This window comes from Pinus tabuliformis, chromosome 4_2 (assembly GCF_031772625.1).
Source record: "Pinus tabuliformis cultivar Carrire ecotype Pingquan chromosome 4_2, CPIR1, whole genome shotgun sequence".
Taxonomy (NCBI): Eukaryota; Viridiplantae; Streptophyta; class Pinopsida; order Pinales; family Pinaceae; genus Pinus; species Pinus tabuliformis.
Window position 1 is genome coordinate 166,599,603 of NC_142304.1, and position 25,092 is coordinate 166,624,694.

The following is a 25,092-nucleotide window of genomic DNA, read 5'->3' on the forward strand; positions in this document are numbered from 1 at the left end:
TTTCCTGTATATATATATCCATCAATGAGGGTGTGTGACACATCTGTTGGGCATGTGAGCCTACATTACAAAACTGGCTGACCTTTGCACATATAATTTATTAAGAATAATAAATTCAAAATATAAGTTCTGCTCATCGGATTAAGACTATTTTTATATGGATTTTACACCTCTCAGAAAGAGGAATCCAACAAAAATATTAGCCTCTTAATCTGAGCATCAGAACATGGAGTTTGGACCTAGTTGTCCAAATTTAACAATGCTTTTATTGGTTAAGGGCATATAAAACTAAGGTTGAGGGTTCCACATCATCTTTCATGAAGAAATGATCTTCTAGGATAGGCATGTACTCACAAGAAGGGTCCCCCATTGATTAAATAGTCTTACCTTTCCTCCACAAGGCAAACAACCTTCTCACTTACAACTTAAGCTATCATTTAACTATGCTTATTTTCCTCCAATGTCCAAGTTGTTGAAACCCTCTATTTCCAACGTTTAAGCTTTGTGCCCAAGTATACTCCAATATTTACATTAGGAACCTCTTCCTAAAATACAAAACCTAATCTTAAATCTACTCACATACAGGCAGCGACTCTCTTACTTATCCCACAAGATATAAATTAATTAAATTTTCATGAAGCCCCTTCATATCCAACGATTATTTAGTTTCGGATCCCTCTCAACTCTATAAAAGAAGACCTATTCACTCTCAAGACATATTATATCTCAACGATTTATTTTGGTGTCTCTCTGAAATCTTCAGACCACTGAAGAAATAACAGGACAGCAAAGGTTCTTGGTAATCATATCAGTTAGGGTATACACAAACTTGAACACAGAACCACTTCTCCAAAGTGTGGTCTTGTATTAACTAACTCTATGGATAATTTGCAACGTTTATGAAAGCAATCCAAGCCACACTTCCTGAACAGCAACTCGGCATCATCTAAGACCTGTGTTTTTCGGCTTCCTGAGGTAAAAACGAACAATTTTTTTTGGCACTTTATTTCTGTCTGATTTGGGTGGTTTGTTGGCATAAAAGGGAGTGTTTTGAGTACGTTTTTGAGGCCTTACCTCTTGAGTAAGTGCCTTAGATTTCAGGCCCTATTAGGGCACATACTCTACAGGTCTGAATACTTAGACTTGTGCATTCTACCTAGGGTTTCCACAGCCCTAATACCCTCCTCGGCCTCCCAACAAGAATCTACTCTAGGACAGCGATTAGTGTTTAAAGATATAGGCAGTTTGGGTTTCAAATACTCCTGGACCTTGGCTGTAGACAATAGATCCATAGTAGTCCTCACAAGCAAATAAATTACTACAGCATAGTGATTCATCAAGATAAAGCATCATTTCTACAACAGCTAGACAAGGACAGCGATGTGATATTTGGCATGACAACAAGTATTGTGGCTTGATTTCAGAAGTGTGCATCTTGAAAAAAAGATAGGGAGGTTTATTACCTACTGCAAAGTGTGATTTGAACTTTCTTCACGACAGTTCTCAATATATGACAATGTTTCTCACCATAAGACAATGGTTGTAAGAGTTTCATCGTTTGAGTATCAGTATCATGCACTAAGTCAATCATTGACTTTTGTATGATTTGGTTTTATATATACTTGATAGTGACTTGACATACAACTCTATTTACTTGACATTTAGACTTAACAATGACCTCAAGAATAGACTTGACATATTGACCTGACACAATCTTGACATACTGAATCGACACATAGACTCACCATATAAACCTGACTTGATTGACAGTAACACTTACTATACCAAACAGTGACATTACCTTAGAACACCGTACCTTATGTGACCTTGCAAAACAATGATATAATGTTTAGCAGTAATTTGAAGACCATGGTTTGATGGATTCATATGCAATGTGACTATAGTAATACTTATGGTTGCCTATTGAATTAGTAACCCTTGACTTGATGTGGCAAAGATGAATGTAGCAAAAGTCTGCAAGCAAATAAGACTGTGATGACAAATTTTGACTTTTAATTTGAATTAATTTGGTGTTTGATCCTTCACTTGACAAGATATTTGACTTGAATTGACTTGACCAGACTTGACCTTATGATAGTTGTAATCCTTAGTAACAGTGATAAAATGTGAGATATGGACTGCGACACATAAACAGTGACATGACTCTTGACAGTGATTTTACACTCAGATCTATATACCTGTCACAAGATGTTGGTTAATCTTATACTTAGATTTACATGCCTATTAGTGACTTGACTAGGTGATGCAACCTTCAATGATATGACATGATTATGCATTGACTGTGTTATTCTACCCACAATGACAGCAATTATTTTGGCTAGCTATGATATGTAACATATAATCTTGACATTTAAGACCTCACCTAAAGATTACAGTAATTTTATTTTGACATTGACTTTTACACTTGTTATTGACTTGACATATTTAGTAAATTGACACAGACTTAACACACATTAGCATGACTCTTGACAAATGATAATAACCTTGTTATACAACTTATTGATATGGGACATGGACAGCAGTATATGATTTGTGATCAGTAGTAGAAGTGAGAAGACATGTGCTTGTAGCCCTCCTTGGGCCTAGTTTGAAAGCACTGATGTGACAGCATTTATGTAAGAATGTTATAGTGGGTTTGCGACAGACTTCTTGGGCAGTGATTGAAGTGGGTGATGATGGCTCCAGGGCATTGACTATCTCAATAACAGTGTTTACACGTATGCTGGTAGCTCTCCGAGGGCAGAATTTGAGCGAATTAGAGGCAGGGCATGGGGATGACCTGAGGCACCTTGGTTTGTGTCATCATTTGATAGTAGTGCCAGACGATTGCAGCATCTTCTGCAACTTGATACAGTGTGGCAGCATGATATGTTGAGTCTTGATGCTTATTCATTCGTGAGCAGCTCAGTGCAGTGGCAGCCAGCAGATGGGCAGTGATATATGTGTGCGATGACAGTGGTTGTGCATCGATGGCTATTCTTTCATGAGCAATGACATGCAATGACAGCCAACAATTGTGCAGCGATTTGTAGTGACAGTGATATACAGAGTGCAGTGATAGTGATGTGCAGTTGAACAGTGATAGCTTGATGTGTAGCATTGTGCAGTAATCAATTTATGGGAACAGTGATCAATGGCTACCAGGATTCAACATTTAGTCTACATCTTTCTTACAACTATTTTACATTGATTCAGAGTATAGGGGATCCAGTGAGAAAATTGTGAAACGTGATCTACCGACTCTTCTAGGTGATTGGAGTTACCTTCAGGTTGTGGCTTGAGAACACTTCATGGTGGCAGGGTGGTGCTAGGGCAAGTTGTGGCTTGTACAGGGCATTGTGGCGTCCAAACTAACAGGGCAGCGAAGCATCCTTTCCGATAGCAGCTAGTAAACAAAGTGTTGGGGCACTCATCAGGTTGTGGCCTGATCTATACGGTGTTGGGGTGTCCTTCTGGTTGCAACAGGATATTAGGGTTTAATAGTGTCCTACAAGTTGTAGCCTATGAATTAGGGGGTTAATACCTCCCTCAGTTGTATCTGAAATCTTGATGTAATCAATTTTCTTTTACCAGGGAGAAGACAATTACTAAAGAAGCATTTGGTGGTTTTTGACCCGGAGGGGTTTTCCACCTAAAAATCAGTGTCCTCTGTTTTATCGTTCTACATTGTTGTATGGTGTTGTCTATTGTTGATTATCATTTAAAATTGTTGAAGAAGAACATTAATAATAACTGAAGAATAACTAATGCTCTGAAAATTATTAAAAAGTGCTAATTGCTATGAAATATTGATTCACCCCCCTCTCAGTATTTCCCACAATTGGAATCGAAGCTTCGTTCCTTTAGTAACAACTTAACAGCTAGAAGGTAGTTTTCAGGGCATAGAGATGGGGAAGTCAAAGAAGCAGGTTGTAAGGATTTCAAAAGAAGATACATGTACAACAAAATCTGAAGAAAGTGAGTATTGTGTACCAACCCCTAACTTTGATGCGGATAATTACTGCATATGGGAATCCAGGATGGAAGTACATTTGCAGGCACATAGAGTATGGGAATCAAGTGTTTCTGGAAACACATCTACCTTCGAAGCTAAAAGGTACAATTCAAAGGCCATGAATGTAATTTTGAATGTTTTGCCAAATTCCGTGAAAACAGAAGTTGGTCAATGTTCAACAGCGAAAGTTCTTTGAGAAAAGCTTCATAATCTCTATTCAACAAAGCAATCAGGTCAAGATGTTAATGAAAATTCGGATCCTTCTGATTATGATGAAGAAATTGGAGAAATGAGTAAGACAAAGTTTCAAAATCAAGTGGCCAAGGTGATAAAGGAACTCAAAAGTCGAAAGGAAAAGACAAGACTTTTGTAAGCAGAATTGAAGACAGCAAAAGAACTCATCAAGGAAAATAATGAGTCTGAGAAGATGATTAGCAGTTTTAGAACTCAAATGGAAGACGTCAAGAATACAGAGACACAAGAACTCAAGAGAGAAATCCAACAAAAGTAACAAGAACTCGACACAGCCTTTGCAGAGATTAGTAGGGTCAAACAACAGATGCAGGAAGCAGAAATTGAAAGGAAAGAATCTGATCAAAGATACATATCCGCAGTTGACCAGAAGAAAAGGGAATTGGAAACCTATTTAGTTGAACTAAGCAAGCTCAGTATTCAAAATGAGGAGCGGAAGGAACATATACAGGTTCTCAACAGAGAAGTAGAGAAGACCACTCTTCTCATGCTACAGGTTGAGGAGGCAGAAAAAGGAAGGGAGATGTTGAAAAGATGGTTTCAAGAAGATCTTGCTCAAAAGCAAGAAGAACTTGATCAAACCCGTGATGAGATCAACAAACTCAAGGGATCGCAAAAAGAACACTTGCAAGATAAGATAGATAAAGCAAAAATGAAAGCAATTAAAGTTGGTAAAGCTCCAGTTGATGAAGGTACAAGCTCCAAATCGTCGCAGGATGATTCTAAGAAGGAAGTTGATCTAAGTAAAAATCCAAAGAAGAATGTTGCAACTCTAAAGAACAAGACCAACGCAGTCAAGAGCAAAGGACGACAAGAGACTACAACACCATCTCCAAAGAAGAATGATAAATCTTCCAGCTATGTTCGTCTATTTAATGGTTATTGTTTTTTGTGTGCTAACTATGGACATAAGGCCAGGGATTGTAAAGTTGTTGACATGTACAATTATCAAGGACCATTGCATTCGAATGAACCATTTAGGTACGCACATTTATTTAATGGTTATTGCTTTTTATGTGCTAACTATGGACATATGGCTATGGTTTGTGAAGTTTCTGGCAGGTAAAACTATTATCGGCAAAACCCTAAAAGAAAGTTTGCAGGATCACGAGACAGACACCAAACAGAATCTTTTATGAATAACATTGAATGTAACAAATGTCATAACTATGGACACATAGCTCATCATTGCAGGTACAAGATGGAATCAACCATGAATGAAAAGCTTGACGACGATAATAAGAAAGTTTGGAAAAGAAAACAGGTACGGGATGAACACGTACAAGATGAGCAAGAAAAGCAAGAAAGCAAGAAGGTCTCAGCAGTTATGCTTTCAGCATTCATAACAAGTCATAAGAAATCAGCAGTTGCTTTTGTTAATCACTCGAGTCAAAATGGTCTGTTAGATGACTCACTATTCTGAACAATTTAGCTCATCAACTCCTTGAAATTTGAAAAGGAGGAGTCTATGCAGTAGTATATGGCACAAGTCTACGATTGACAGACATATAGTTTCAACAAGATGGCAGTTTCATTACAGGTTCAGGGGGAGCAAAACAATTGAAGGATTACAGGTTCACAAAGGAAGGTTTCTCTTCAAGGGAAGCACATACAGGACACAGGTCCATAGGGATCGTCATTGACAAACTATTACAAGAAGGCTTCTCGTCAGGGGGAGCACAGGCAGATAACAAGTCCACATGAAGCAAGCAAATTCTCAAGGGGAGTAACCCTTTTCCATTGATGTCAAAGGGGGAGAGAAAAACTTGAGAAGGAGATTGAAATCTCGAGAAGGAGGTGAAGCATGATGTCAGGGGTAGTTGTACTCGCAAGAGGAGTACGTGTATTTCCATCAATGACAAAGGGGGAGATTGTTGGATGGTGTTGTCATTGATGTCAACCCATGGAGTTGACTGGGTTTGACTTTGACCAAAAACACCAGTCATTGATGTCAAATGGTTAATGAACGTTTCCTAGCAATTGTCGGATTACATCAATATAGTAGCTATATTATTGGATAATTGAAAACCCAAGTCCTAGGGTTTGGGTTCCATAGACTGAGAATGTACGCCGACTTTGTCGAGGGTTTTTGAAGGGCCAAACTATTGGGTTTGACTTGGAGATCCATGTCATTGGATTTTCCTAGAAAATATGTTTCCAATGATATGTGGAACGCCACGTGGTTCCTCTTGGTTTGAGAGAAATTCACCTTTGAATTTGGTAACCCTAGTTTCTGGGCTAAAACCCCAAGGGGTGTGACTTGACATACTTTTATTGATTAAGGGCATATAAAACTAAAGTTGAGGGTTCCACATCATCTTTCATGAAGAAATGATCTTCTAGGATAGGCATGTACTCACAAGAAGGGTCCCCCATTAATTAAATAGTCTTACCTTTCCTCCATAAGGCAAACAACCTTCTCACTTACGACTTAAGCTATCATTTAATTATGCTTATTTTCCTCTAATGTATAAGTTGTTGAAACCCTCTATTTTTAACGTTTAATCTTTGTGCCTAAGTATACTCTAATATTTACATTAGAAACCTTAAATAACTCACATAAGGCAGCGGCTCTCTTACTTATCTCACAAGATATAAATTAATTAAATTTTTATGAAGCCCCTTCATATACAACAATTATTTAGTTTGGAACCCCTCTGAACTCTATAAAAGAAGACCTATTCACTCTCAAGACATATTATATCTCAATGATTTATTTTGGTTTCTCTCTAAAATCTTCGGACCGCTGAAGAAATCACAAGACAGCGAAGGTTTCTGGCAATCCTATCAGTTAGGGCATACACAAAATTGAACACAGAACCACTTCTCCAAAGTGTGGTCTTGTATTAACTAACTCTATGGATGATTTGCAACATTTATGAAAGCAATCCAAGCCACACTTCATGAACAGCAACTCGGAATCATCTAAGACCTGTGTTTTTCGACTTCTTGAGGTAAGAAAGAACAAGTTTATTTGGCACTTTATTTCTGTCTAATTTGGGTGGTTTGTGGGTATAAAAAGGGAGTGTTTTGAGTGTGTTTTTGAGGCCTTATCTCTTGACTAAGTGCCTTAGATTTCCAGCCATATTAGGGCACATACTCTACAGGTCTGAATACTTAGGCTTGTGCATTCAACCTAGGGTTTCCGCAGGCCTAATACCCTCCTCGGTCTCCCAACAAGAATCTACTCCAGGACACCAATTAGTGTTTAAACGTATAGGTAGTTTGGGTTTCAAATACTCGTGGACCTTGGCTTTAGACAATAGATCCATTGTAGTCCTCACAAGCAAATAAATCACTATAGCATAGTGATTCACCAATATAAAACATCATTTCTACAACAGCTAGGCAAGGACACCGATGTGATATTTGTGAAAATTCCTAAACCAGAATCCCTACTGCAGCAACTGATGATATTTATCCTACTTGTTAGATTTACATGAACAAGTTATTTGCAATTTCCTACGAAAAACATTGAAATACATACATTGCAACCTGCACGATTTAAATAATATGCTGAAACAAGAAACTGAACAATAGAGAAAGATACAACACAAATGACACAGTTATTTTTGGACAAACGTCCCCGGAAAAACCCAATGTGGGAAAATCGGTGCAACAAATCTTAGGGTTTTTATTATTAAGTTGAAGTATTTCTAAATACAACTACTGGATGCCTTCCTGGCAAACCACTTACAGAGAATATCACTCGGCAAAAGAAATTTATGAGATTACCTCACTCTACACTACAAGTCTCGACTGATCCGGTAGCTGAACCAACAAGTCCACGACTACTTCTGCGTCGCCCCTGCGTGGGCCCTACATCAGCCTCTAAGGTCGTGAAGCAGCTCTGTTGGAGATCGATTTGCCCTTTGGAGTTGATTCCAACCCTCCTAGCTCAGAATATCCATCTCCCCAACAAATTTCGAACTTTTGCATAGGAGGCTCTGCGTGGGCCCTGCGTGAGCCCTTCCTGGCTTTGCGTCACCCTCTCTGGCCTCTACGTTGCCTCCTTTGTGTGTCTCTCTGCTGAGTATCCTTGGCTCTGGAGAAGATCCTCCAACCAAAACTCCCTCTACCCCTCACTACTCGATCACTACAAATCAATGCACTGCCTCTAGCTTCAGCAATTCGATCTCACTGATAAGCTCTGTGTGTGTCTTCCAAATGACCCTCAAGCTTAAATAATTTCCTCATTCACATTCAACGGCCCAGATTAGAAGCTAATCTATGGCTAAGATCATTTATGCTTGATCCTCGTCTTCTTCTAGAAGTTACACACACAGTTAGATTAATACCCATTAATTATTTTAATTTCCTAAGTTTAGACTTAGGGCCCATTAAAAATCATTAATTATTTTAATAAAACTGTCTGCAGTTCGAATTTCCCAAAACGCTTTCTGGGTTCTTTGGAATACATGTGCCCAAGCCTCCCTGCAAAATTTGAGACTTAGAGCACATTCGATGCTACCAGAAATCAACACTCCCTCTTAGCGAGGAATGTGCTCTAGCAATGCATCCCACTGAACAATCACCCTGACTTCATAACATCCTCCTCTGCGTTGCTGATGTCTGACATGTTGTCCACCAACTATTACGTTGCTGCGACAATCGTATTGTTGTTGACACTGCCACTGTCAACACTGCATCCGTACTATAGCTCCCTCTGAATTTTTGCATCCGTGTTGCTGCTGGCAATGCCACTGCCAACTGTCCCTGCACTACAAATTGTTGTTGCTACTGCATCAGCAACAAAAAAAATCCCAAATTACTGAACAAGTGTTCAGTATAGATGCATCTCGATGTTGAAGATCTGACTGCTGCTAGTCCCACGTTATCCCTCTGAAACCATTGCGCTACTACTGCTACTGCATTATGCCTCCCTGCACTATTGCAACTCTGCACTACGCTGCTCAGACTTGGCGTTCTAGCCACTGCATCTGTTGCTCCAACACTCCTCTGCATCATCTAACACTTCGCTCATCCTGCAACTACTAATTTGGGCTCCCGTAGCAATGAACTGATCCGAGAGGTGGGCTCCTCAAGGATCCTACCCATCTGTAGCTCTTTTGAACTACAGCTCCAAATCAGCCAACCTCCCTCCTAGAGGTATCACGACTGTCATGGCGAACTCCTCCTCCTCGATCTTCACAAGTGCAACCTTCAGATCGTGCTTCTCATCTTTGTCCTTCTTCCTGAGAGGACACTGTTTCGCGTAGTGACCCATCTCACCACACCTGAAGCACTTAACCTTCAAGACGTCCTTTTTTCGCTTTCGTTGCTCGTGTTGCCCCTTGGATGCAAGGGTTGGATTCTCATCCTCCTCCTTGGGCTTCGACCCACTGTCACTGCTTTCATCAAGCTTACACTTGACCAAGTCCCTCCTTAGCTCCTCTTGCTTGAAAGTTGCCCACATCTCATCCCAATTCGGCAAAGTCACCCTGCCCAGGATACTCTGGACAAAGACTTGCCACTCATCTGAGACAGAATTGAGGGCCAGTCTAACCAACTCGGACCCTTGAGGTGTAGACCCCACAGCTACTAACTCATCACGGGTCTCCTGAAGCTTCGTGAGGAACAGACCTATGCGCTCCCCCTTTTGCATCTGTGCAAATCTCAATTTCTGTTCTAAGTACATCTTCCGCTGCTCGAAAAATCCCTGATACAACAAAGACAACGCATCCCACATCTCCTTAGCAATCCCTCTGCTAGCGATGTGACAGAGTACATGATCCTTTACTCCATCAAGGATCATGCTCTTGGCCTTCGCCATTTCAGCTCAGTACTTTTTTAGCGGATCTAGATCTACAGGCTCAGCCACCACGTTGTCGACATAGGTCTTGAGAGCATGCTCATCTAGAAGGCATGACATCCTTGCCTTCCAGATGACGTAGTTGGATGCCCCATCCAACCTATCCTGATCTCTCAGCACACTAGTCGACATCTCTGCCTTGAAAATGTCGAACTGCTCCTCTCTGCTTCCTACTGTTGTTGCTCAACCAATAGGAAAACAGAGTTCTTGGCAGGAAGTCTACTGAGGAAAAATTCCCTCATTGTGCTTCTCCTATCTTCTGATGTCTTTCTACCCAACAAAAACAGCCTACAGAAAAATTGCGTCCCACCAACTCTTCCTCACGCTGAGGCTCGGCGCTGCTTCCTCTGCCACAATAAGCCGTTCTCTTCCTCACGCTGAGGCTCGGCGCTGCTTCCTCTGCCACAGTAAGTCGTTCTCTTCCTCACGCTGAGGCTCGGCGCTGCTTCCTATGCCACGTAAGCCGTTCTCTCTGTCGACTCACTCAGAGGGAGATTGCCTCGAAATTCAGCCCTCTGGCTAAGACTATGCAAACCCCTCTCGGGATTCGAACTGTTGCCTCCTGCAGCTTTTTCGACCTCCTTTTCTGCTCAGCGTTGGGTTCTCTGGCACTATTCTTCTTGCTTCACCAGCATTGCTCTGATACCATGTGAAAATTCCTAAACCGGAATCCCTACTGCAGCAACTGATGATATTTCTCATACTTGTTAGATTTAAATGAACAAGTTATTTATACTTTCCTACGACAAACAGTGAAATACATACACTACAGCCTACACAATTTAAATAATATGTCGAAACAAGAAACTAAACAATAGAGAAAGATACAACACAAATGATAGTTATTTTTGGACAAACGTCCCCGGAAAAAGCCAATGTGGGAAAATTGATGCAACAGATCTGAGAGTTTTTATTATTAAGCTGAACTATTTCTGAATACAACTACTAGATGCCTTCCTGGCAATCCAGCTACAAAGAATATCACTCAGCAGAGAAAATTAGTGAGATTATCTCACTCTACACTACAAGTCCCCACTGATCTGGCAGTTGAACCAACGAGTCCCCGGCTACTTCTGCACTGCCCCTGTGTGGGCCCTACTTCAGCCTCTAAGGCCCCGAGTCAGCTCCACTAGAGATCGATTTGCCCTCTGGCACTGATTCTAACCCTCTCGACTCATAATATCCAGCTCCCCAACCAATTTTGAACTTCTGCAAAGGAGGCTCTGCGCTGCTCTATGTGGGCCCTACGTGAGCCCATCCTGGCTCTACGTCACCCTCTTTACCCTCTGCGCTACCTCCTTTGTCTGTCTCTTTGCCTCTCTGTTGAGTATCCTTGGCTCTGAAGAAGATCCTCTAGCCAAAACTCCCTCTGTCCCTCACTTCATGATCACTACAAATCACTGCACTGCCTCTAGCTTCAGTGATTCGATCTGACTGATCAACTCTCTGTGTGTCTTCCAAATGACCCTCAAGCCTCCTTAAATAATCTCCTTGTTGACATTTGCCGACCCAGATTAGAAGCTAATCAATGGCTAAGATCATTTCTGCTTGGTCCTCGTCTTCTTTTAGAAGTTACACCCACAATTAGATTAATACCCATTAATTATTTTAATTTCCTAAGTTTAGACTTAGGGTCCCATTAAAAATAATTAATTATTTTAATAAAACTGTCTGCAAGTCAAATTTCCCAAAACACTTTCTGGGTTCTTTGAAATACATGTGCCCAAGGCTCCCCGCAAAATTTGAGACTTAGAGCACATCTGATGCTACCAGAAATCAACAATATTTAGAATGACAACAAGTATTGTGGCTTGATTTCAGAAGTTTGCAACTTGAAAAAAAGATAGGGAGGTTCATTACCTACTGCAAAGTGTGATTTGAACTTTCTTCACTGACAGTTGTCAATATATGACAATGTTTCTCACCATAAGACAGTGGTTGTAAGAGGTTCATTGTTTGAGTATCAGTGTCATGCACTAAGCCAATCATTGACTTTTGTATGATTTGGTTTTATATATACTTGATAGTGACTTGACATACAACTGTATTGACTTGACATTTAGACTTAACCATGACCTCAAGAATTGACTTGACATATTGACCTGACACAGTCTTGACATACTGAATTGACACATAGACTCAACATATAAACCTGACTTGAGTGACTGTAACACTTACTATACCAAACAGTGACATGACCTTAGAACACCGTATTTTATGTGACCTTGCAAAAAATGATATAATGTTTAACAGTAATTTGAAGACCTGCAGGTATTCCCTATACATGTGACTATGGTTTGATGTATTCATATGCAATGTGACTATAGTAATACTTATGGTTGCCTATTGAATTAGTAATCCTTGACTTGATGTGGCAAAGTTGAATGTAGCAAAAGTCTGCTACGAAATAAGACTGTGATGACAGTATTGACTTTTGATTTGAATTAATTTGGTGTTTGATCCTTAACTTGACAAGAGATTTGACTTGACTTCACTTGACCTTATGATAGTTGTAATCCTTAGTAACAGTGATAAAATTTGAGATATGGACTGTGACACATAAACAGTGACATGACTCTTGACAGTGATTTTATACTCAGATCTATATACCTGTCACAAAGATGTTGGTTAATCTTATAGTTAGATTTATATGCCTATTAGTGACTTGACTAGGTGATGCAGCCTTCAGTGGTATGACAATGATTATGCATTGACTGTGTTATTGTACCCACAATGACATCAATTATTTTGGCTAGCTATGACATGTAACATATAATCTTGACCTTTAAGACCTCACCTATAGATTAAAGTAATTTTATTTTGACATTGACTTATACACTTGTTATTGACTTGACATATTTAGTAAATTGACACATAGACTTAACACACATTGGCATGACTCTTGACAAGTGATAATAACCTTGTTGTACAACTTATTGAAATGGGACATGGACAACAGTATATGATTTGTGATCAGTAGTAGAAGTTAGAAGACATATGCTTGTAGCCCTCCTTGGGCCTAGTTTGAAAGCACTGATATGACAGCATTTATGTAACAATGTTACAATGGGTTTGTGACAGACTGCTTGGGCAGTGATTGAAGTGGGTGATAATGGCTCCATGGCGTTGACTATCTGAATAACAGTGTTTACACGTATGTTGGTAGCTCTCTGAGGGCAGAATTTGAGAGCATTAGAGGCAGGTCATAGGGATGACCTGAGACACCTTGGTTTGTGCCATTATTTGATAGCAGTGCCAGATGGTTGCAGCATCGTGTGCGACTTAATATAGTGTGGATTCTGGAAGCATGATATATTGAGTCTTGATGCTTATTCATTCGTAAGCAGCTCAGTGAAGTGGCAACCAGTATGTGCAGTGATCTATGTGTGCAATGACAGTGATTGTGCGTTGATGACTATTCATTCCTGTGATTTGTAATGACAGTGATATAAAGAGTGCAGCGACAGTGATGTGCAGTTGAACAGTGATAGCTTGATGTATAGCATTGTGCAGTAATCAGTTTATGGGAGCAGTGATCAGTGGCTACCAGGATTCGACATTTAGTCTACATCTTTCTTACAGCTATTCTACGTTGATTCAGAGTACAGGGGATCAAGTGTGAAAATTGTGAAACGTGATCTACCGACTCTTCTGGGTGATTTAGTCACCTTCAAGTTGTGGCCTAAGAACACTTCAAGGTGGCAGGGTGGTGCTAGGGCAATTTGTGGCTTGCACAGGGCGTTGTGGCGTCCATTCAGTTGCGGTTGATAAACTAACAGAGCAGTGAAGCATCCTTTCCGACAGCGGTTGGTAAACAGAGTGTTGGGGCACTCATCAGGTTGTAGCCTGATCTACAGGGTGTTGGGGCGTCCTTCTGGTTGCAACAGGATATTAAGGTCTAGTAGCGTCCTACAGGTTGTAGCTTGCGAATTAGGGGGTTGGCACCTCCCTCAATTGTAGCTGAAATCTTGATGTAATCAATTTTTTTTAACGGGCAGAAAACAATTACTAAAGAAGCATTTGGTGGTTTTTGACCCAGAGGGGGTTTTCCACCTAAAAATCTTTGTGTCCTCTGTTTATCTTTCTGCATTGTTGTATGGTGTTGTCTACTGTTGATTATTGTTTAAAATTGTTGAAGAAAAACATTAATAATAATTGAAGAATAACTAATGCTCTAAAAAGGATTAAAAAGTGCTAATTGTTAAGAAATATTGATTCACCCCCCTCTCAGTGTTTCCAACAACTACAAAGCAGATCAAAATCTTCAAATCTGACAATGAAGAAGAGTTCACTTCCAATGATTTTATTGACTTCTGCAAAGAAGCTAGAATCGGGAAAGAGACCACCATACCATATAACCCAGAACAAAATGGTGTGGCCAAAAGAAAAAATAGAACTATCATGGAAGTAGTCAAAGCTATGTTGCATGATCAGAAATTACCAAAGTTCCTTTGGGGAGAAGTTGCTAACACAGTTGTCTATGTCCAAAATAGATCCCCTCACCATACCCTAAACAACAAGACTCCTAAAGAAGTCTTCACTGGTGAAAATCCCAAAGTGGGGCACTTGAGGACTTTGGTTGTTCTGTCTACTTCCATGTGCCAAAAGAAAAGATGAACAAGCTGGAAGCTTCGAGTAAGAAAGGTACATTTGTTGGTTATTGTGAAAATTCTAAAGGTTACAGAATACACGTAAATGGTCAAAGAAATATAGAGTTTAGCAGGGATGTAACTTTTGATGAAGATGCAGCTCTTGAAAAGGTGTTATAGCGGCTACAACCACCCTCCAAAATTTTGGCCAGCACCCAATTTCGAAGCCTCCCTTGAGCGTTTCACTTGATGACTGCACACACTCGGGTTCACTCTGTGAGCTCGTGTGAGTCTTCGCATTCGCCTTGCTTGTTCATTTCACCAAGTCTTGCATGTTGATGTCAATGTCATGCTTGCGACCATGTTCTGGTCATGCTCAAGGTCTTCGCTTCGTGTGTACATGTTATGTTCGCTATGAAAACATCTGTCGCACTCACACACAGAGTCACATTCACTGTCACGCAAGCGTCGTCACGGTTGATCAACGATCAATCACAAGTGTCGCGCTTGTCGCCTACACCGTCGGTCAGTCATGTTGTACATGTGTGTCTAGATGGTTTGAGTCGTCTCATCGTCAAGTCATGTGGGTGTGTGTTTGTAAGATCACATTTGCATCTTTCACTCGTTCACACACTTAGTCATTTTGCTAAAGTTCTGACGACCAGACTCCCCTCTAACAGTCGGACCATCACCCTGCCATCGACTCGATCGACTGTCACCCAGAACAGCGCAGAAGCACCAAGCAAGTCATTTCAAGCTGCGCTGCCCGCAAGCAATTCAATCAACCTTCATGTTGGCCACCCAGAGAGTTGGACCCAGCAACCACCCCGAGACTGACTCCCCTCAAAAATTGCGCAGAGGTTGTTGACCTTGCCCACTCTGTTGACTGAGGAAATTGTGCAGACAAGCCGGACAGACACCCAGTGCCTGTCCCTGCCTCTCTCAGGAAATTGCGTAATTTTTCCAGCCAACCCTCCCGACACTCGACAGGCTGCCCATCCAAAAATTGTGCAATTTTCATGAGCAGGGGCTCTGCTGCCCAACAGTCCGCTCAGCTCAGAAATTGCGCAGAGATGATTAGCAGGTGGCTTCCCATCATCAGTGCAATTTCTCTCACCAGCAGCTCCCAACAGCAGACTGTCAGTTCCCTCCAGGAATTGTGCAGTTTCTGCTACCAAGCTCCCAGCAGCTGACTACCAGTTCCCCTCAGGAATTGCGCAGTTTCTGCTATCAATGACCCAACAACCAGCTGCCAGTTCCTCCAGGAATTGCGCAGATTTGGCTGCCAGGCTCCCAGCCAGTTCCTCTAAAAAACAGCACAAACCCTGTCTGCCAATCCTCCATGCATCCCGGCTTGTTCCTCCAAGAAATTGCGCAAGTTTAGCTCTCAAGCCCCTACTACCCACTCGTTCCAAAAAATGCACAGATTTTGTTTGCCTTGCCTTCCCGCAGCACGGACTGTCCCTCCCAAAATTTGCAGAGTTTTGCCTTCCAACCGAGCCAGACCTCATGGAGAGTCACTGTCGTCTCGGATTACCCATCTTCATCACCCAATGACCCTTACATAGTTTTCATCAGCAGTGCCCGGAGCCATCATCCCGCCTCGCAACCTTGTTGCCTCTCCCGGTCACCTGCATCTGAAATAATCATGTGTTATGGTAGACTAGGAGGTTTTTGGATTTGATGTCGTCTCGTCATGATTGACTGCAGGTACAGGTACACCAACAAACATGACGCGACAACAAATGGGATGAACGAAGGGAGCACATGCAGAAGGGTAAGTTCCCCGAAAGACGAACGAACGATGCATGCAAAGGGATGTGCTCACAAACGGATGATCATGCAAAGATGTGTTCGCAGACGGACAAACGAGCAAACATGCAAGATGTGCTCACAGATGGACGAAAAGATGAACATGCTCCTTTCGCGAACAGATGAGCCTGTCAAGCCTTCCAACATACAAGCAAGGAGCAACGTGAGAAAGCAACATCAAGTGAACCAACGACCATCAAAGACTCCATGCACTTTGCCATGTGGAGGTGAAGCTGTGACACACCATGAAGACATCCATCACCCAGCAACACTACAGCTCGACATGCACTCCAGCAGCAGCACGAATGTACCAGCACTATCATGTCGAGTTGTGTCATGAGTCATGTCGTCCACATCTCTACTGTGGGCCATGTTGTCAATCAATGTAATGTAACGTGGAAGTCCAAGAGACCCACTTGTTGTACAAAGAGTCATGTAAAGTCGAAAAGTCACGGAAGTCAAACAGTCATGAGGGTAGTCAAACAGCCACAAGGGCTAGTTTCACCCTTAACTATAAATAACCCCTCATTTTTACATAAAAAGACTTTTCACCTCAGCTCCTCCCACATAGCCAAGACAGTCTATAATTTTTTCTTTGAGAAGTAAGTAGTGGCTCCAACGCCCCGCGCACGAGGTTAGTGATGTATGGTGTAACGATGTGTCTTGGAACTTTCGCTTAATTCAGAAGCCTGCTAACAGGCCAGCACGTTTTCACACATGTATTGTAATTGTTGTAAGACTAATCTTGAACACTTGTAATGCATGTTGCTTTAACTTGTGTTGAACACTTGAACTTATTTCACTTGTTGTAATACATAATTTGTTAATGAAAATGTGTTGTATATGATGTTAACGTTGTCTCGCCTGTGGTGGCTACCTCCCTGGACATCAGACAAACCTTTCACATAAAACTTGTTGTAACAACCATTGCACTCATGCAGACTCATCCGCTGAGTGTTGTACATGTTATCTTCCCTTGTGTGTTGTGATTGTCGCAGGGTTGCAGGAATCGCCCCCCCCCCCGCGGATCCTAACCCGGAACCGCGACCCGTGCGGAAGCGTTCCGGAATCGACAGAGGAATCGCGATTCCGATTTTTAGGTTGCGCGCTTCCGCATTTTTGAAACGACTCCTGCCAAATGAGGTTGCGGCCCCCCGGAATCGCGCTTCGGCATGCGGTTCGGGCATGAGGTGGCGCCACGCAACCTGCCCGGAAGCGCACGCCACCCGGGCGCAACCCGCACGCAACCCGCGGATATCAAATTTTTTTTTTAATTTCATTTAAAATCTAACTTAACTAAGCATGAGGGGGTGGGTTAGGGGTGGGTTAGGGTCACTTTAGGGTGAGTTTAGAAAAGAATAAAGCCCCCATTCTCTTCTCATTTTCTCACTTTGAGTTTATGAGAGTTGGAGAAGAGAAGAGAGGAGAGGAGAAGAGAAGAGAGGAAAGGAGAGGAGAAGAGAGGAGAGCTTGGAGGAGTGAAGAAGGAGGAGCTAGGAGAAGGAGGAGGAGCTTGGAGCAAGAGCTTGGAGGACTTCATCTACAAGAGCTAAAGAGGTAAGTTCAAACCCCAAACTCCCTTGTTTTTTTGAAAAAAAAATTGTATTTTTCTCCTCCCTCTCCTACTCTTTCCCATTGTTTCTACTTGCTCCTTTATTTACAGGTTGTCCACCACCTATATCCATATTCCAAGATGGTGTTCTTTTGGCTTCTATGTATCATTCCACTCTTGGTTTTAATGATGGCAAGGGTGAGGAATAGAGGGGAAGAGGAAGGGGATGAACTTGGTGACCCAATGTATGATGAGGAGGAAGGGTTTGAAGAGGAAGGGGATGAACTTGAAGGGGACACTGAAGCACAAGATGGGAAAGGTACATCAAATCCCTTGTGGAACTATGTGACCAAACTTGAAGGGGGAAAGGGTGGTGGATCTTACAAATTTTTGTGCCCTCATGGTTGTCATGGAGGAAAACCATATACGGGTTCATATACCCGTCTGAGGAGGCATCTTTGTGGGGTGCTGGACAGTGATGAAAAAAAGGGTTCTGTGGGGGTAACCATTTGCCCAAACATTTCAAGTGAACAAAGAGAAAAATACATCCAAATTGAGATGGCTGCACAACGAAAAAACAAGAAACAAAAAACTCATTCTGAATCAAGTGCAACCTCTAAATTTGGTAGTTGCCCATCTCCTCATGGTACTTTTGCAACCTCTGGAGGTAGAAAAACAATAGGGGATTTCCTTAATGTTGCTGGGAGGGATGATGTGGATGGAAAGATAGTCCGTTTTCTTTGTGCTTGCGGTGTACCATTCAATGTGCTTCGCTCTCCCTATTGGCATGAAATGGTAAAGGCCATCAATGAAGCCCCAAAAGGATACAAGGCCCCCAACTATGAGAAAGCTAGAACAGTGTTATTAGAAAGAGAAAAAGCTAAGGTTCAAAGAGCTTTGACACGTTTTACACATGAGTGGGTGGATTCTGGGGTATCCATTGTATCAGATGGGTGGACAAATATTAGAAACCAACATTTGATAAATGTTCTTGGTGTTTCTTCTAGTGGTGCAGTATTTATTGCATCTCATGACTCCTCCTCCATCAGTGCAACTGCACCAAACATTGCAGATCTCCTATTGAAATCAATCAAAGATGTTGGTCCGAATAATGTGGTTCAAGTGATCACAGATAATGCAGCAAATTGTAAGTTAGCAGGAAAAATTATTGAGCGTACTCATCCACACATCTTTTGGTCTGGGTGCCTGGTTCACACATTGAACCTTTTGATGCATGATATTGTGAAACACAAAGATTGTGGGTGGATTGCTGAGGTTTACAGGAAAGGGAAGCAGCTCATTAAATTCATCACAGGGCATACAAGGGTAAACTACTTCTATGGCACTTACTCCAAGTTGCAATTGCTTAAAATTGCAAAGACAAGATTTGCTAGTTATTACCTCACCTTTAGGCGGCTAGTGAGGGTGAGACAAGCTTTAACTAATCTGGTGTGTGCTGAAACATGGGATGAAATTAACACTGACACAGATGGTGCTAATGAAGTCAAGGACACTGTTCTTGACAGTTACTTTTGGTCACAGGTTAAATATGTTTTGCAATTCACCAAACCAATTTATTACATGATCAAGTTTGCAGATTCAGATCGACCAGTAATTGGGGAGGTGTATGAGCAAATGGATAGCATGTTGGGGCAGATTAAAGACATTGTTGAGCCTAGAGATACCACCTTGTACAATTATATTCGTGAAGAGGTGGAAAAACGATGGGATATGCTAAATGTTCCATTGCATGCATTAGCATATGTTTTGACACCTAAATACTATCATCCATCATGGCTTTCAAAACCAGCACCTGGGGGGGGAGTCAGGAAAAAACCACACCAAGATAAAGAGGTTCACGAAAAATATATGGCTGCATTGAGTAGATTAATCCCTGATAATGAGGAGGCTGCATTGGTACGGAGACAGGTGAGCAACTATACGAGCAACACTGGTCCATTTGGGAGCATGCATGCAATTGAAGATCGAGAGCATTTTTCTGCTCTTGAGTGGTGGAACATGCATGGAGGGCCTACTCCACTTCTACAGAGTTTGGCATTGCGGGTGCTATCACAGGTGGTAAACACTTCTTCTGCAGAGAGGTGTTGGAGCTCTTATTCTTTCATCCACAGTGTTAAAAGGAACAGGTTGAATTTAGACCGGGCAGAGAGCTTGGTTTATGTTCATTACAACTTGCGATTGTTGTCCCATTACTGTGAAGATGCAAAGTCTAATAAAGACTTGTTGACTTGGGACAAGAATCCAGAGGAGCCCAATTTGGAGGATGGAGTGTTGCGACTAGAGCAATTAGAGGATTCTCTTATCCAGGTATGTCCATTGTGGTATGAATTTTCCAATTTTCCCTTATAAAGCATTTCTCTAATTCATGTTTTTAATTTTTTGTTAACTAGTGTTTTTTTTTTTGCATGAATTTTTTGAGCGATTCTAGGATGATGACACGGGTGTTGATATGCCACAACCCCCACCCCCATCTGGTCCCTTGGTTTCTAGGTTCCATGGTTCAACACCAACGGCAGGGGGTTCTTCTTCATCAGTTCCAGTGCCACGACTTACACAGGGACCATCTTCTTCATTGCCACCACGTGGAGGCCCGCCATCACGTTCTATTCGTGGTGGAAGGAGGAGAGATTAGTAGATATATTCACAATCTACTTCTTTTTGTCATAGATTACTCATTAGACTTGTAGACTTGTGAATTTGAATTTTGAACCTTTTTGGCTTGGCGGTGACCAAGTGACATATTTTGTAAACATTATTATTTGAATTTTGGACATGACAAATGTTGACAGTTGCTCACTTGCTAGATAAATCATAATATGCTCTATGTTTTATGTTTTATAATATGCTTAAATGTTTTATGTTTTATAATATGCTTAAAAATTTGATGTATGTTTGTAATAGCTAGAATATAGATGATTGTTGTACATACTAGTAACTACAATGGAATCATGGATGCCATATCTATCTTGATTTATGCAAAAATATGCATGTTTTCATGTCTTCTACAATTAATTTGGTATTTGGGATGTTTGTTTTGAGTATAAATGCAAAAAATATAAAAATATATATATATATAGCAGACGCTTCCGCGGACGCTTCGCTTCCTAGATTTTTGGAAAATGACGCTTCTGCTTCGCTCCCGCTTCGTGCAACATTGGATTGTCGCATCCGTGTGGACTGCTCCTCCGGAAGCTGTGCACGTCCTGTTGTGTTGTGTGTTCCTAGCAGAGTTGGAGATTCCTCCCAACCGACTTGGGACTCACTCTCACCCTCTCCCTCTACAGTGAAAGAACCATTGACACAAGTAACACTAGCAATCACCAGGCACGCGAACCTCACTTCTCGAAGATGAAGCAGACCACTCTCATGTGCTGACAAGCAAGAGTTGAGGCAAATCCTTAAGACAATGGCAACCGGGCCATCATACTGGATGGGACTCCCATACCAAATGGTGTGAGGTCTAGTTGGGACTTCATACCAGGGTGATCCCCTGAATGTTGGCGGGTCCAGCACCGTCAACATTTCTAGCGCTAGAAGGAGGGTAGCCAATTGTATATGGCTAAACATCCTCTCACACTCATTCATCAACCATCTGGTCAAGGCAGTAACTCGCACTCCCTCTCACCTACACGCGACTCTGCAGTTGGTTACTCCTCACCTCCCAGGATTGAACACGAGATTCTGTATCAACACCTTTGCTCCGTCCGTCCCATCACTCGCCAGTTTGCGAAAGCAGTCGGACTGATCCCAGGCATACAACATCTTCCATACGCATCAAGAAAGCCAAAAGCCACTCCTACAGGAGTTGTTGTATCATCGGTGGAAGAAGCAGTCCTTGCCACACTTGAAGGTCTGGCACAAGCTATTGAAGACAGAGAGAAACCTCCCGTCTTCCAACAAGGCGAACAAGACACTCTTGTGATCTTGGGATCGAACTCCGGTACAGGAGGCGGAGGGTAAGGCAGCGGAGGAGGCAGAGACGAACCAACGGACTCAGAGCCGGAACCATCGGATTCTTAAAGAGAGGAGGAGGACAAAGAAGAAGAAATGGTTGACCCAAATCTTGAATGGATGACTCAGGGACCATTGGCTCTCCTGGCTGTTCTGCACAAGATGCTGAAGCAAGCGGAGAGAATGAACATCAAGTTCAACCCTAACAGCATGGTGAAGGCAGAAGACCACTTGGACAACTTCTACCTACAACTGCAGACCCTTGAGGTATGGTATGACGACGTAGCGTGTTGATTGTTCCCATGTACCTTGGATAGTCGCGCAACTGCATGGTATCGCAACGTTCCACCAAACTCTATACAAAACTGGGGTGCATTCAAACGCATGTTCCTTGAAAGGTTTGTTGATGACAAGACCGCAACCATGCTACTCAAAGAATTGGGAAGCCTCAAGATGGAGGGAAAAGAGAAAGTAAAAGACTTCTATCAGAGGTTTACACGCATATTGAACAAGTTTGTAGCAGACATTAAACCTTGTGACTCCATCACTGTTGATTACTACACGTCCACACTGCCGACCAGCATTGTGCAATTCGTCAAGCGAGCTGCGAAACCAACACTCTTAGAAAACTGCGAAGAGGCTATTGCTATTGAGAAATACCTATGCGCAATTGGAGTCATCAAGGACGACAAATCAGCAAAGGACTCCAAGGATGCGAGCAGGAAGTCCCAAGCAAGGGTATAGACAAGGAAGCAACTAATATTGAGGCCCTCACTCACCTTGTCAAGAACTTGACTACAGAAGTGTCCGAGCTCAAACAACGGAAAACGGACACATTTGCAAGCAGCCATCCGCCCAGACAAAGACAGGCAAGCATCTCATCAAGCAGCAACCGGTTCACTCCAAAAACTGCGCAGAAACCTGTGTTCCAGGTCGAACAGTGCGTGGATCCTAAGTTCTGTTCTTTCCACGAAGAACATCACCCCGAGAACTCTTGTTTGGACTGGAAGCGAGTCGCAAGCTCTTTCTACAATCATACACTCGATGCAGAAAGCAATATGCAGGAGCAACCGAAAGACACTAATGATGACGAAGAGGTTGAACCTGATGAACCATCAAGCTCTGGGCATGTGGTGAACGCTTATCAGTGCTCGCGAACGATGTCAAAGACGAATACCGAGAAGCAGCCCCAAAAGCAAACTGACCGTTACAATCTTAGGAGTAAAGGGGCTCCCCCCACACTTGGGGAAATGCAAGAGAAGATGAGACTGTTGATGAGGAAGGCCACCCTAAAGCAGAAAACACTAGACAGCGGCGAACAAGAGTACATCCATGAGCAGCAAGCTGCAAAACACTCCACCGGACAACACGAACATTCGTTCTACCCCAGACATCTCGGCAAGTCTACCACCTCTGGACTATAACATTGTTGATGACATGAAGAAAACTCGAGCGAACATCAGTTTGTTAGAGTTAGCTAAGATCCAAAGTCAGCGACATATCCTATTGCGCGCATTGGGACAAACAACAACAGACAGCGCAACCTCTACCAACAAGGGAGCAAGAACACCTCCCGGATCACTTTCCACTGTGCTCAATACACTCTAGATGGAAGAAGCGAACTTAGGTTTCCCTCCATTCCTGCTATCTTTTGAAGTTTTCAACTGCAATGTCCACAACTGCTTGGTTGATTCCAGCGCGGCAGCCAACATCATGCCGCTCTCCATTGCAAAAAAGATCAATGCACAATGGAGCGAGACATCCGCGCGAATCATCCAACTTGATCGAACATCGGTACCAACCATTGGTGAACTAAGAGATTTGATCATCCAACTATCTCATGATGGTCGAGTCCATCAATGCATCAACATAGTGGTTGTGGACATACCAAAAGCATACGGTCTACTACTCAGCAGAGACTGGTCCAGCAAGCTAGACGGATATTTTGCTACAAACTGGTCTCACATGTGGCTTCTATACAAGGGCAAGTGCAACCAAATCTAGGTGTTGTCCGAGAGGTACATGAAGCATAATGTCACTCCCCTTAACAGTGAGAATGAACCGTTGGCCTTCGCAGAACTCATGTTTGGCAACTGCCTCCTTGAAACAGCATTGGGGTGTTATCCTGCACGGCCAGCTCCAACCCCACCAGACACGCAGTTGGGACTCCTTCCTTGCCCAACTGATGGTAATGAAACTTGTACAATACATTGTACCAATAGTAGCAGTAGTAGTAGCAACAGTAGTAGCAGTAGTACTAGCACATCAAGTGGTCCGTGTACAGACAAGTTGTGGACCATGTACTTTGACGAATCAAAGACACAGGACGGCTCAGGAGCCAGGTGTGTCTTGATCGACCCTTACAACAGGAAGCATCTGGTTTCAAGTCACTTGGAGTTCGAGTGCATGAACAACGTTGTTGAGTATGAAGCACTCGTGTTAGGCTTGCAAAAATCCATCAGCCTCAACGTGGTTGCGCTCAAAGTGGTAGGTGATTCAGAGATAGTGGTACAACAGGTACGTAACACCATTCACTGTTTGTCACCGCATCTCAAAAGTTACCAACAAGAGGTATGGCGACTAATCTCAAACTTCCAAGCATTTAACATCATTGTTGTACCACGTACGCGTAATGCAGTTGCCAATGCACTAGCAAATGCAGCTTCGAGAATGTCACCGATTAGGGATAGATTTACTATTGAATTTTTTACAAACCATCTATCCCGGACAACATAACTAACTTACGCGTGTTTAATGATGATCAACAGATACTGCATTTCATGGCCAACACTGACGTCTTCAAAGATGCAGCGATAGATGATGACGAGCACGAGCGCTCTCTGCAAGCAGAAGCTGGTAACAGGAAAGGCCACCTTATTACAAAAGGTGTGGAAACATTGGAAAAGCTTTATGAATTGCACAAATGTTTCCAAGAGCCGAGGAACAGTAAGACCCACAGCTCCACCATGAGGCACGAATTGATCAACCTAGGAACAGAAAAGGATTTGAAGTTCGTCAATCTTGGTACATGTTGCACACAGCAAGAGCGGAAAGCCTTTATCCGTTTGTTCAAACAGTACCGAGATGT

At 42.3% G+C, this 25,092-nt stretch overlaps 2 protein-coding genes across 2 annotated transcripts in view; one reads left to right on the forward strand and one right to left on the reverse strand.

The window, feature by feature from the left end:
• The window catches only part of LOC149168702 (Nucleoside diphosphate kinase family protein), a 114,007-nt gene that overhangs the window by 54,985 nt on the left and 33,930 nt on the right, over positions 1 to 25,092 (reverse strand). The gene's annotated exons all lie outside the window — the stretch shown is intronic.
• On the forward strand, positions 19,176 to 20,834 carry LOC149168704 (uncharacterized). Its single transcript, XM_089426955.1, has 2 exons — positions 19,176 to 20,360; positions 20,482 to 20,834. The coding sequence occupies exons 1-2, from the start codon at positions 19,263 to 19,265 to the stop codon at positions 20,683 to 20,685; spliced, it is 1,302 nt and encodes a 433-aa protein (XP_089283081.1). The 5' UTR covers positions 19,176 to 19,262; the 3' UTR covers positions 20,686 to 20,834.